The sequence below is a fragment of the Loxodonta africana genome, chromosome 18 (assembly GCF_030014295.1).
Source record: "Loxodonta africana isolate mLoxAfr1 chromosome 18, mLoxAfr1.hap2, whole genome shotgun sequence".
NCBI classification, from domain to species: domain Eukaryota; kingdom Metazoa; phylum Chordata; class Mammalia; order Proboscidea; family Elephantidae; genus Loxodonta; species Loxodonta africana.
Window position 1 is genome coordinate 36,751,909 of NC_087359.1, and position 13,603 is coordinate 36,765,511.

General features: G+C 47.4%; 1 protein-coding gene and 1 long non-coding RNA gene across 2 annotated transcripts in view; both read right to left on the reverse strand.

Annotated features, from left to right (window-relative positions):
• Positions 1-1,923: 1,923 nt before the first annotated feature.
• On the reverse strand, positions 1,924-9,352 carry LOC111751779 (uncharacterized). The gene is made up of 2 exons (XR_002786859.2): positions 2,735-9,352; positions 1,924-2,180 (listed from the first exon to the last, which is right to left on the reverse strand). It is a non-coding gene; the product is annotated as an uncharacterized LOC111751779 (long non-coding RNA).
• Positions 9,353-9,483: 131 nt separating this feature from the next.
• The window catches only part of LASP1 (LIM and SH3 protein 1), a 38,378-nt gene continuing 34,258 nt past the window's right edge, over positions 9,484-13,603 (reverse strand). The window contains exons 5-7 of the mRNA XM_003414682.4: positions 11,764-11,920; positions 11,213-11,316; positions 9,484-9,930 (exon numbers count right to left, since the gene is read on the reverse strand). Of these exons, the coding sequence (XP_003414730.1) occupies positions 9,757-9,930; positions 11,213-11,316; positions 11,764-11,920 (435 nt within the window). The 3' untranslated portion in view covers positions 9,484-9,756. The remainder of the gene's footprint in view (positions 9,931-11,212; positions 11,317-11,763; positions 11,921-13,603) is intronic.

Sequence of the window (13,603 nt, forward strand, 5' to 3'; positions counted from 1 at the left end):
CCAATACCAGTGATGTATATAACTGGCGTATAACTAAAATTGGCTGATTTTTCTTCCACTGAATTAGTTATTTCAACTTTGTATGGCTATAGACTGAAGAGCCATGACCTCGTAAAAGACTCCAAATCAAGCTTGGTTACTTAAAGACTCTACCATGAAGTTCTGTGTACCATAGCTAACTGTAATATAAACCAAACCAAACCTGGTGCCGTCAAGTAGAAGTGCCTCCATAGGGTTTCCAAGGAGCGGCTGGTGGATTTGAATTGGCCTTTTGGTTAGCAGCCAAGCTCTTAACCACTGTACCACCAGGGCTCCAACTGTGTCATACGGACCCCTCCAAAATATTGCCACTTGCCTGAATCATTTCACAGAGCTGATATCTTGGCTTGAATTGGAAAATTTTAGGTTGAAACACAAGGTTATACCAAAGAATCAGAGGAATATTTTAGCAGGAAAAGTCACACCAAGGACCCCACAGATAACTGAAGATCATTCCTGAGTGCATTACCTTCCAGAGTCAGGCTTCTTCCATTAACGTATCTGTCAGATTACCTATCTTTTGTCACATACTACCATAGAGTATTATCCCCCAAAAACCAAACCCATTGTGACTGAGTCTATTCTGACTCATAGTGACCCTATAGGACAGAGTAGAACTGCCCGCAAAGGGGTTTCCAAGGCTGTAAATCTTTACGGAAGCGGTCTGCCACATCATTCTCCTGCGAAGTGGTTAGGGGGTTCGAAACTCCAGTCTTTCAGTTAGCAGCCAAACACTTAACCACTATTAAATATTATATAGGAGTCACCAGGGCTCCTATATAATATTTGTTAATATTCTCTAAAAAAGAAACTTACACAAATTATCACTGATGTAATATATATGTTGTCATTTTCTCTTCACAATGTGGCTGTTGGTGCCAGAAAAGATGTTGAGTTTTTATTATAAAGTGTCATGCTGGGGAGATCAAGCAGGAAAAGGGACTACTGGTAAACTATTACCAGTTTGTCCCATGGGAATTCTGCTCTCAAAAATGTAGTTTCCAAAGACAATTCACCCTAGAATTCTAGAATTTTAAAATGGAAAGGGACATGAACGATTTTCTAGTCCTTTTTATTTCGCAGAATAAATGGAAGCCCTAAAGGTTAAATGACTTACTGAAGGTCACATAATTTGTTGCCGATACAAAGCCTCCAGATCTGTGTTTTCTTGGCTATAATTTTAAAATGCAAGTCTTCTATTTTAATTGTGACACGTCATATTGCCTTAACCGTATTTCTTTTTAAAACTTGGAAATTGGACACAGTGTTATTGATAATAAAAACTATTAATTTCATCTTGTTTAAGCTAGAAGGGAAAAGTAAATGTGGAATAATTACGATGGGCTTTTCAAAGGAAAAGATACCACATATTTGGAAGCCAATTCTACGCTTAACCGCAAATTATGGTTTCTTCCACCCTAATTGGACAAATATGCTGAAATTTTTTTCTAGAAAAAGAACATTTGACAATATAAAAAAACATTCTTTTGGGGGTAAGAGAGATTTTTCCCGAATAATAAGTGTAGCCATCTCATTTCAATAATTTATAATTCAGCCAGGCACAAAGAATGAGGACTATACAACAACTTCTCTCTTTAAATAAAAAGCTGGAGCACACGTGGTATGAGGTGGAGGAAGAAATGATAAATCTTAAAAACTCAGATGACAAGTTCATTCTGGCTAGAGAGTGAGACAAGGGAAACACACAACCCCAGATTGTGCAATCTGTAAAACAGTGATAAAGTGACCAATTCATAGATGAACACAGACAACGTGGTCTTGAATTTACAAGGAAATCCCTGTGTGTGCGAAAGGAAAGAACATTTTAGCATAATATGCAGTTGCACTTAGACCTAAGGAGAGGCTATCAAAATGAATTCGTGAGCAGTTCTCCATGGTAACTTTAATGAATCTGTATTTCAACTCTCTGTGCTCTTTATCTACAGCTCAAATGCACGCAGCATCTGCCAGCCTTGTCCATGAATTCCTGATGTTCCAGCTGTGTGCCTCTGCCTCTGAGCTCAAAAAGCCCGTTGCTTGCCAGGGGTTAATCATATCCAGAAGGCTCTGGGAGAGGTCTGCTGGGCAGCCCAACTGCTGCTGTCGATAAGAGGCCTCTCTGTTGGACTGGAGACCAGGAGCTGTGGGAAACCCATAAACAAAAAGGCTCAGATAGGAATAGCAATAAAGGTCTGAGCTCCCAAGTACTGGGCACGGAGTAGGAAAAAAATTAGACATTCCTCTTTCCTCTCCGCCAAACCTTACAAAAAAGAGTGGGTATCTTCCTCAAACCGCACCCCCAAGTAAATTTCATTTGCTGTCTCATCCTTGAGTGGGAATGAGTTACTAATAATGCAAACACAGTGATAAACCGCTGTGCTGACATCTAAAAATGTGTTTGCCTTTAACCACTGGGAGAAAAAGGTCACTATGTAGTCTGAGCACCTAATTTGACTAAGAAACTAGGGAATAATGGTCCCTGCTTGCCATGCACACCACTCCCAACTCACCTGACTAAACACCCTTAGCATTGTGGGTTTTATTTTTAACTTAAAAAATCATATTTTAAATTAGGTCCCAAAAAAAGAATTTGCTATTTTTTTTAACATTCTTTTCCAAGTGGTCTGAGAAATACTACATCAATGCATTTGAGAAAAAAAGAAAAACAAGCTCTCTTTTAGTTTTGAGTCAATACCCGGAATAATGACCAGAAGCACAAATCCACCGTTGCGTCCGCAGGCGGGATGCTCGGGCCGTTTAGCTTCATCCTTCCCCTCCAAGCTGCTCTCTTGAGGGCTCCGAACCGCAGATTCCAGGCCACTAGAGCAGATAGATAATGTAGGACAGAATGACCAGGCCTATGATGGCAAAGAACATCAGGATGAAAATATCCAGCATTATGGAGCCCTTGGCCGATGAGGCCCCTGGATTCCAGGGAAACGTGAGCTGTGACAGGGAGGTTGCGGTCGGCGAAGAGAAATGGCTCCCTCCTGCCTTCACTGCTCACCCCTCGTTCTTTCCCCTCCCCCTCCCGAGGCCTGAGACTAAGGGTGCAGCAGCTCCATCAGCAGCTTCCTTCCCTCCCCTCCATCTCTACCTCACAGTCAGCCAATCACAAAGCCCCGGGGGTGAGTAACCAGGGAACTGCTAGATTTAGACCAGGCAGAACTGAAGAGGTTCACATTCTTCCCAGGAACCCTACCCACCAAATGTAGTCTGTATCTAAATGTAGTCTGCATGATATGGATGTAGGAGGGGGTGTATCTCTATCCAGACCTTGAGATGCTTTTTTTTTTTTTTTTAAATTGTGCCTTATGTGAAAGTGTACAGAGCAAATTAGTTTCCCATTCAGCAGTTTATACTTAAAGTGTTCCAAGACATTGGTTACCTTCCCCTCAATGTGTCTGCACTCTCCCCATTTCCACCCTGGGTTCCCCATTTCCTTTTGCCCGGATTTTGTACCCCTTCCTGCCTTCTCATCTTTGCTTTTGGGCAAACGCTGTTCTTTTGATCTCATATAATTGACTGTTCTAAGGAACATGTTTCTCTTGGGTGTTATTATTTATTTTATGGGCCTGTCTATCGTTTGGCTGAAAGGCGGTCTCCGGGATGGATTTAGTTCCAGGTCAGAAGGGTGTCTTAGGCCGTACCCTTGAGGGTTCCTCCAGTCTCTGTCAGCCCAGTAAGTGGGGTCTTTTTTGTGAATTTTATTTTTTGTTCTACATTTTTCTCCCGCTATGTCTGGGACCCGAGTCAGAGCTGTCAATAGTGTTAGCCAGACACCATCTAGTTCTGGTCTTGGGCTAGTGGAGGCTGTGGTTCATGTGGTCATTACTCCTTTGGACTAATTGCTTCCTTGAGTCTTTGGTTTTCTTCACTCTCCTTTCCTCCAGGTGGGAAGAGACCAATAGTTGTATCTTAGATGGCCATTCAGAATGAATTCTCTTGACTGCCTCTCTGCGTCCTTTTTCCTTGCTGGCAAATTGTGGCCAGAGAATAATAATAGTTGGGAATTGAATGGGTCATTTGCAAGGTCTAAAGTTCACTTTCCAACGCCCGTCTGTTAGTTTGTCTTTTTAGTTTATGGTGGCTTGCATGCTGCATGCTGGAAACTATGTCCCCAGTATTTCCAGCAGGGTCACTCATGGTAAACAAGTTTTAGCAGAGCTTCCAGACTAAGATGGTCTAGAAAGAAAGGCCTGGTGATTTACTTCTGAAAATTAGCCAATGAATATCCTGTGGAATACAACAGAATATTGCCCCAATACAGTGCTAGAAGATGAGCCCCTTAGGTTGGAAGGCACTCAAAATACACAGTGGCCACAACAATGGGCTCAAGCACATGAACGACTGTGAAGACAGCCCAGGATCGGGCAATGTTTCATTCTGCTGTACGTGAAGTCATGAGTCAGAGCTCACTTGACAGCAACTAACAACAACAGTAAAGGTCACTTTAGCGGGGTGGGGGTGGGGAATAAAGGTCTCACCACGTGAGTGTCAGCTGGCATCCCTGGTGATGAAGCTAACATTTATGGGATATCTGCACCAGATATCACACACATGGTATAATTTCAACCTCCCTACAACTCTTCTATCGAAAGGCTCAGAGATCCATCAGTAACTTGCCTTATGTTCCACAGCTTTGAAATGGCAGCAACCAAGATTCAAACCTAGGCTTGGCTGACTCCACAGTCCATACTCTTTCTATTGCCCACACTGGTCTGAAAGGCCCGTCAACCCTACCTGTGCTGCTCAGTTTGCCAGGCATTTTGCTCACATCCATTTACAGTACGAGTTTGGCAGTCTTTCCATCTGTTCCTTCATCTCTTTGTAGCCATAGCCCATAGGCTTGTTTTGTTTCCTCTCTGGAGAGCTCAGCAGTGTATACATATAGAGGACACTGAAGAATTCCTTTAGCCCCATACCTGTGTAAGTAAGAGTTATCTAGACGTGAAAATTCAAGATAGTGGTTTCCTCTAAGGGAGAAGGACTGAGTCTTTTTTAAGCTGGATGGTGAGTATTCAGTTATATCTTGTGTTGTTTCTTGTTCTTATTTCAAGTTAAAAAAAATTCCCAGTGACATATCTGAGGCCTTCTCTTTGGCTCCAATCCAAGTAGTTTTTTTTGGAGGTCCTGAGGGTAACGGTATTAGTACCCACGCACCGCCCTCCCCCCCATGCCAGGCCTGAGGAACTTAGGCCACTTCTAGTAGGGTGTCTAGAGACTCTTCCCATTGGCCCACCTCCAAGAGGCAGAGAACAGAGCTTTCTGTGAGCTGGGAGTGAAGACTTGGCACCTATGCTCTCCAAAGCTTCAAATCTCTCTGATAATGAATGAAGCCTCCTGGGGAGAGTGGGCTACAGCTCCAGACAAAAGGGGGCAGGTGACAGAAGGCACAATTTGCCAACTAATTCCCCTTTATTGGGAAAATATTAGGCAGCCAGCTCCTTTGGAGGGGAGCAGTGTCAGTATTGTCTTTAATTATACCACCCAATGACACAGACACTCCCACACTCCTTCAGTTCTGCTGACTCTGTACATATCATTTTCCTGATTACAAACGCTCAGTTCAAGGAAAACCCCTCTCTTCTCCCTGCTGCTATCCTGAGGCGAGAGAATGCCTTAATTCTGAGCCGAAAACGGGAAATACCCCTCTCCACAAAGCAGCTGGATGTGAGGCTAACTGGTGGCACAAGGCTGGAGGGGCTGAAGGTGGAAGGGACTGAACTTCTTGCCCTACCCGTACTTCCAACCCCACACAGAAAGAGGGGAGGTACCTGGCCTTCTGGGCAGAGGTCACAGACCCTGGGCACCTGGGGCAATTGGTGCTGATAGGAGAGCTGCAAAAGGCATGAGCACACAGGGAGCGTAGCATAAGACTATGAGTGCTGCCCCGGCGATCCTAAGACCCACAGCTCTGCTCCTATCTATGCAACTGCCACCAAACCACTTCCCTTTTCTGAGTTTTGGTGAACCTCATCTGTAAGATGGACATCGCGGTAGTTACTTCTCCCACAGGGCTGATTTAATCACAAGATTAAATGAAAGAATGTGAGTTAAAGATCATATTCACATGGCACTGTGGATACTCCTTTGGGTTGCCAGACCACCCTAGTCGGGCTCAGGCCTTATCCATGTTTTATCCCATGGCAAATTGTCCCAGTCTGTCATTTCTTTAATTAACCAGGCAGTGGTAGAGAGTTCTATAACCGTTCCATTCCCAAGCTGAGCTCATTAGTTAATTGAATAAATATTTATTGAGCAGGTATGTGCTCGTCCTTGGGTAGGTTCTGGGGAATTAAACCCATTACCTGCCCTCATGGTCCCTTGGGTGGCACAAAGTTTAAGTGCTCGACTACTAGCCAAAAGGCTGGCAGCTCGAATCCACCCAGAGGCACCTCAGAAGAGCCTCAGCAATCTGCTCCTGAAAGGTCACAGGCTTGAAAATCCTATGAAGTGTTGTTCTATTCTGCACACATGGGGTTGCCATGGGTTGGTATCAACTTGATGGCAACCAATAACCTGCCCTCATGATCGTTTGGGGAGACAGAAACATAACTAAGTCAAAACACTAATGAGATTACAGGAGCTAAGGGAAGCTTCTGGCAGCATCCACAAGCTGGGCAGAGAGGGATGAATGGGCCGTAGCCAGGAGCAGGCTGCTGGGAAGAGGGTTCACAAAGGAGGAAGTAGGTACCAAGGCCTCAGTAGGGAAGGCAGGCAAGCTGCTCTTTTCTCCCTCCCTCCCAGGCTGAAGTCTTCCAATGGGCTTGTTCTTCTCGCTGGAGGGCGTCCCAAGCAGACAGGGTAGGCGCACACACACCAGAACCTCAGAGCCAGAGAGGAAACCAAGTCAGCAGGTAAAAATTATACTTTTATTTGAGTCACCAGGAGAAAGATTCACTTGTGGTTCAAGTCAAATGTTCAGAATAACAGGCCAGAGAGATTTGATCCCAAGCACAAGCCCACAAGGGAGGGGACCAAAACAGACCAAAAAAGACAACAATCCCATATAAAAAGATGAATGGACGGCATCACACACACAGATGAAATGTTTAGACAGAGGCAAATTTTGCATGGTCGTTTGTTTCTTTTTAAATACAGGTTTGTGGGGTGGCATTTTTTTTTCCCAGCTATAAAAAAAAAAGGCCCAAAAGTGCATATGTGAGGGGAAAAAGGCAGAAATTAAGCAACCGTATTCCCTGGAGGGACATGAGGGAGAAAACAGGAAGCAGTGCTAGGAGAACTCACTTTTCTCACCATTGGGCTTCTTGTATTTTATTATTGGTCCACTAAAGTTATATTCACATTCTAGCTTTGATGCATCTTTTCTGGGATTAGATTTTGGCTAAGAGACCTCTGTGAGCTGTAAGAAAAGACCAGGGACTCGGCCCAGCCCTCAGGGTTCTGTGCTCTTCTAGGCATGGAAGGTTCTGGCAAGCAATAAGGACTCCCAGCAGCCCCTGGGTCCCTCAGCACCAGTGCGTCAGTTCTTCCTCTCTCTGGGGGTGTGTAAGAAAACGTTACCTCTATTTTTAGGACAGGAGGAGTATAAGGGCAGGCACCAAGATTCCAACGGCTGTCTTGCCTTGTTTTGGAAGGAAAATTAAACTGAAGGAAAACAGGTTGCTTCTTGTCCTCCAAGCCCTCTCTGTGAGGGGAGGTGGAGCTCCTCCCATCCACTCACCCTCCCAACCCCAGGTCCTCCTAACAGATGTGTGCCTGTCCTTTGGTCCCAGAATCCACATTGTGCTTTGAGATCAAGAAGAAATGGAATGGACCAACCTCCCCCAAGGCTCCCAAGATTGCTTCCTCCTGCTTCCCTCACCCCCCAAATTGCCCAATATAAGATACGCCTCCTGCCCTCACCCCCATCCAAAAAGGGAAAGGGGATTGGTCAGGCAGGGGCTCCTCCCCCAGCAGTCATTTCCTAAATGCTCGGATTTGGGGAGAATATTTCCACATCAACTAACACACCGTTGATAAAAATACCTGTGATGACTTTGTTGGATAAGCCCCCCAGTACCTTCAGGTCTCCTCCCTCATCAAAGGCCCTGCTGGGTACAAGTAGGCAAAGGGACAAGATGTTAACTGTAGAACTTGGTTGGCCTCAGGGTTATGATAGTGGAGTAGGGGGCAGAAGGGTGACAGGAAAACCCAGAGATGAATAAAACCAAGAAAGGGCTGTCACAGCTGCTAACAAGCAGAGAGAAAGAACTTGGGTATAGCACCATCTTTTTCTTCCTCATCTCGGAGTCTGTACTTCCAGTTATGTAGCCCTGGGACCCTCTCCCTCTGCTCCAAGGGGGCTTTATGCAAGCAACGGAGAGGCCTGAGGGGAGAGCCCACAGAGTGAGGCACCCAAGAGGAAAGTAGGAGTTTTCAACCCAAAGAACACAAAAGGAACTTTGCTTCCCAGGGCCCTCCCCTCTCACTGTGGGTTTTGAGGAAACCTCCTCACTGTTGGTTTTGAGGAAAGTATCAGATGGCGGCTCCAGGTACCCTCACAGGTACCCACCTGCACATAACCCTAGAGATACCTGCAGACACACCCCTTTGCCTCCCTTTCTCACATTCACACACTCGCCTTTCACAGACACCTACAGACAAACACACTCCTTCCTCCCCACATACTAGGTCCTGGAGACACACAAGTTCCTGCTGGCTTTGCACAGCACCAAGTCTGTTTGGCTTTGGGCCAGAAGGGAAGGCTATGGAAGGCCCTGGGCATCTTCCCATGAGTAGTAGGGAGGAGCAGCTCACCTAACCTGATCACAGGGAGCTGGAGATGGCATGGGCAGAGAGGCCCCAAGCCTTCCTTGCCCTACTCTTTAGGACTATGGGCTTCTGGCCAAGGAAGCAAGCCAAAAGGTCCCTGGAGATTGAGAGTGGGAGGGAAGAAAAAGGGCTACAGGAGAGAACACCCTGTTCCCCTCCTTCGTCACAGCTGTCCCTAAAATTAAGAAAGGCAAGAACTTAACCCAAGCCATGCTTCCCAGCGAGCTTTTCACCTACACCAGGTTTGCGTGGGTAGGAGGGCAAAAATCACAGTATGAGAAGGAAACACATGTGGGGAGGGGAGTGATTAACCCAAACACAGGAACTTTACCCTCCTTTGCTGTCCTTAAGAAAGGGAGACGGCAGTGAGGGAGACCCACTGGTGAGCCAGCAGCCCCATCTTTGAGAAGTAGAGATAAAGCCCATCGGCCTGGTCCCTACACAACAGCAGCCCCCTGTCCCCATCCCAAGGACAAGGAGGTAAGGTCCCACTCCCCAAAATGTGTGGAGCCCCTCCCTCTGGGGATCCTGGGACTCATCCCAGTCCTGGAATGTTTGGGTGTGTGAGGGGGTGGGCAGGAGGGTCTGAGGGGACAGAAAAAAGAAAAGGCAGCCGAGGCCTGCCTCCCATTCCACCCAGTCCTCCAGGCCACGCCCTCCCCCAAAGAAGCCCACACCTGTTCCATCCAGAGAAAACCGAGAAGTTGGTCAAGGAGAAAACTGGCCAGAGGAAGGAGCCTGCAGGAGTGGCAGAACAAGGCTTCAGTTGGCAAAAGAAGCTGGGGCGCCGGGGGGGAGAGAGAAACAAGCTGCTGCAGATTGAAAATAACAGAGACTCCTGAGGGGCGGACAAACGGATGGCCGCCTCAGGACGGATGCAATGCTGTGGAATGCACTGAAGACGGAGGGTGGGGCAGGGGCGCCACTGGCTGGCAAAGCTCAGATGGCCTCCACGTAGTTGGCTGGCAGCATGCCCGTGTCACCGGTGCGCTCCACGGTCCCGTACATCCAGCCGTCGTCGATCTGCTGCACGTTGACGATGGTGTCCCCATCCTGGAAGGAGACCTCGTCCTCGTCGGCTGCGCTGTAGTCATACACGGCACGGTACCGCTTCTACAGAAGGGAGCATAGTCAGCCCAGTCCCACAGAGCCATTTCCTTCTGCTACCCTAGGACCCCCAGTAGAGCCCTGGGTCAGGACTGAGCCACGAGCTGGGAGACCAGGGCTGAACTCTGCCACAAATTTTCTTAAGTTACTTAACCTCCATGTCTCTCTTTCTAAAACCAATCATACTTTTGACAATGTAGGGTCGCTGTGAGTGGGATTCTACTTGACGGCATTGGGTTTGGGTTTTTTTTTTTTTTTTTTTGGTTTATGAAGGAGCCATTAACCTGGTGGTGCGATGGTTAAGAGCTTGGCTGCTAACCGAAAGGTTGGTGGTTCAGACATTCAAATCCACCAGCAACTCCGCAAGAAAAAAGACCTGGCACTTTGTTCCCGTAAAGATTACAGCCTAGGAAACCCTATGGGCACCTCTACCCTGTAGAATCCACTTGAGAGGAATCATTTCAACGGCACTCAACAACAACATGGGCCAGACACAAGATACATGCTGAGCTCACAGTCAGTTCTGCCCCACCACCCAAACACCAATGCAGTTAGGTTCAGTGGACATGATATGAACAAAATATTTTTAAAAAGACGACACGCCGTATAAACTACTGTTTTTATTATTATAAGCACCAACATTTTCTTTTAGAAGCATAGGGTCTAGCTTCTCTCACAAGTCAGGACAAAGACCTTTTCTTGGAAGAAGAGTCTCCAGGTGACACAATAGGTGTCTAATAGGTTCTACTTTCCAAAACCTCAAAACCAAATAACCTGTTTCTAGCTCCAGGAAATGTCTAGTAAACGCACCCGGAATCCATCAGTTGTCTCGGAGGTGGGCGTGCGTCTAACGTCCTCTGACCTTCATTGCCTTTGGCATTGGCTTGTCTCTGGGATCAGCTCAGCCTTTGTTGCCCCCCAAGTCAGGCCCTGGGATCTGTATGGCGTGAGGCAGTAGGGCAAGTCCCTCAGGAACCTTCTCAATCTGCCCCTACTCTCCACCCCCACTGATGGGACCTAGGGAGGGAGGGTCTCTGAATTCAAAGTTCTCATCTCAATACCAGGCCAGGGCTCTGACCACTACACCACACTTCCGCTCAGCTCAAAAGGCTGAGATTCCTCTCACCAGCAGATAGATAACAGGGGCCAGGGTCAAAGATCAGGAGAAGCCAAGCCTCCTGGGTGGGGTTTTTAAGGAGAATCCACGAGCTCTGTCCAGGAACCCTTCCCTGAGGCCAACCACCTCTGACCTCTAGGATCCCTCCCCTACCCCAGGATGGCTACTCACCCCACCACCACCTGAGGAACTGCGCTGTGTGGACACTGGGGCCGCAGGCTCCTTGTAGCCACCGTAGGACTGGGCCATCTGCTGCTGCTGGGGCTGCTGGTAAACTGGAAGATGGGCGGAGACAGGGCCTCAGAAACTGTCCTGCCAATCCCTCCCTCCATGAAGCCCACATCACATATTTCCCCTGAGGCAAACTACACCCTGCAAGCCTCATCCCGCACCCATCAGCCTGTGATTTATCACTCTTGCTCAACCTCCACTTCTCAAAGGTTTATATCTACGTGGGCACATTTACATGTGTTGTGGATTCTCCAGAGGGACCGTGTCCCCAGCACACAAAGACCTCCGAGGTGGAGGGGGAGCCTGTGTGCCCCTATCACACTGGGGGCCTGTCTTTCTGCTCCCCTGGCCCCAGCACAGGCCTGACCTCAGTTCTCACACCCTTGGTGGGGTGGGACCTAGGGGTTCTGAAGCAGTGGTCCACCTGTGTGTGGACAAGGGTTCTCTCCAACCTCCCTCCCACCTATCTGCCCCCACAGGCTGGCCCTCACCTGGGGTGCTGGTTGGGACGTGGTGTGGCTGCTGCTGCTGATGGTCCTGGGGCCGCCGGTAGCTGCTGCTGTCCTGGGAATCCCGGCGCTCTGGCTCTATGCCCTCGCCCCCACTGGGGCCCATGCGGCTCTTCTCAAACTCCTCATGGTATTTTATCTATAGAAGCAGAAGGTGCTCAGTGAAGAATCCCAAAGCAAACCAACCTAAGCACCCCTCCTATCACTGCTCAAGACGCTGGGATAGAGGAGACTCCCAGGGGGGCGGGGGTGGGGGAGGGTTGGGTAGAGAGAGCTAGCTGAATTTAACATTTATCCCCAAAGCCCATTGAACAGTGCTGTGATATATATGGCCAGTGTCCCCTACTCGGTGGCAGCTCCTGGAAGGTGGTGAAGGATCCTATCTTTCTAATCCCCAGGTCCAGCCCTGCACCTCCCATGGCACTGCACACTCCAGGCACTTGGCAAGGGTTGGCTGAATTGAACAAACCAGAACCCTAGAGACCCTCCAGAGCTGGGTTCTTCAAGGACTCGTCTTTGGACCAATTCTTTCTGAAACACCTGGGATGCTTGTTTGAATGCAGGTTCTGGGGCTTCCACGGACCTTAGAATCAGTGCTGGGGTTATGAAATATGCATGATTGAAGCTTCCTAAGTGAGTGTGAACCAGGCTCAACTTTGAGAACCGGTGGCCTAGAGCAGAGGTCAGCCAACTATGGTCCATGAGCCAAATCTGTCCACTGCCTCTTTGCATAAGGCCCATGAGCTAAGAGTAGTGTCTCTATTTTTTTTAAATGCTTGAGGGAAAACAAATCAAAAGAATATTTCATAACAAGTGAACTTTCTATGAAATTCAAATTTCAGTGTCCATAAGTAAAGTTTTATTAGAACATAGTCACACTCATTCATTTACCTATTATCTATGGCTACTTTCATGCTACAACAGCAAAGCTGAGTACAGTCATGAGCCGCGTAACATCCGTTCTGACAGTGTCTGACCACATATATGTCCATGGTCCCATAAGGTTATGACAGAGTTCAGAAATCCCAATAAGAGGACAGAACATAGCGGATGTAACCGGACACAGCGAACACAACAGCTTCCTGCACACAATACACGTATCTCATGTCTCTTGTATACAAAGTGACTGCACTGCTAGGTACACTACGGTATCCCATATAACTTTGCTAAGTGTATAATATGGTGTCTGCACAACGTCCAAATCAAGCACCGTTCTGTTTCCTTATCATGGATGTTATTCGATGCATGACTGTACTTGCATCAGAGACAATATAGCCTACAAAGCCTAAAACATTTATTATCTGGCCCTTCACAGAAAGTTTTCCAAGCCATTTGCCTGCATACGCCTATTGGTAAATTATTTTTGAGCACAATTTCCAAAATGATGTAAATGTTATACATTACATATATGTATCGCTTTACAAATATGGAACGTATATTGTAAAATTTACACAAACAATATGAATTAAAAAAAGGATGAGATGAAAAAGAGCCAGAACCAGGAGTTCTAAGGTTTTCTTCCTGCACCCTCAGTGGGAGATGTTGCCCACACCCCACTTTGAAGACCCCTGATGGGGTCTATTCTCTACTTTTCAGAAAGGAAAACTGGTGTATGGGGAGTGGGGGCTGGGGGCGCAACCAAGGAAAGGTGCTAAGGCCCACAGTTTGAGGCTCTGTGGGGCAGGTGTGTTGGGCTGGCTGCAGGCCCTGGGGAGGAAGTGGGATAAAGAGTGACAGGTAGAATAGCCCCTCCTCTCCCCTGCCCAGGGGAAAGTTGGAAAGCAGGACACAGCAAGAAATCAGTCCTGTTCCAGGCAGGCCC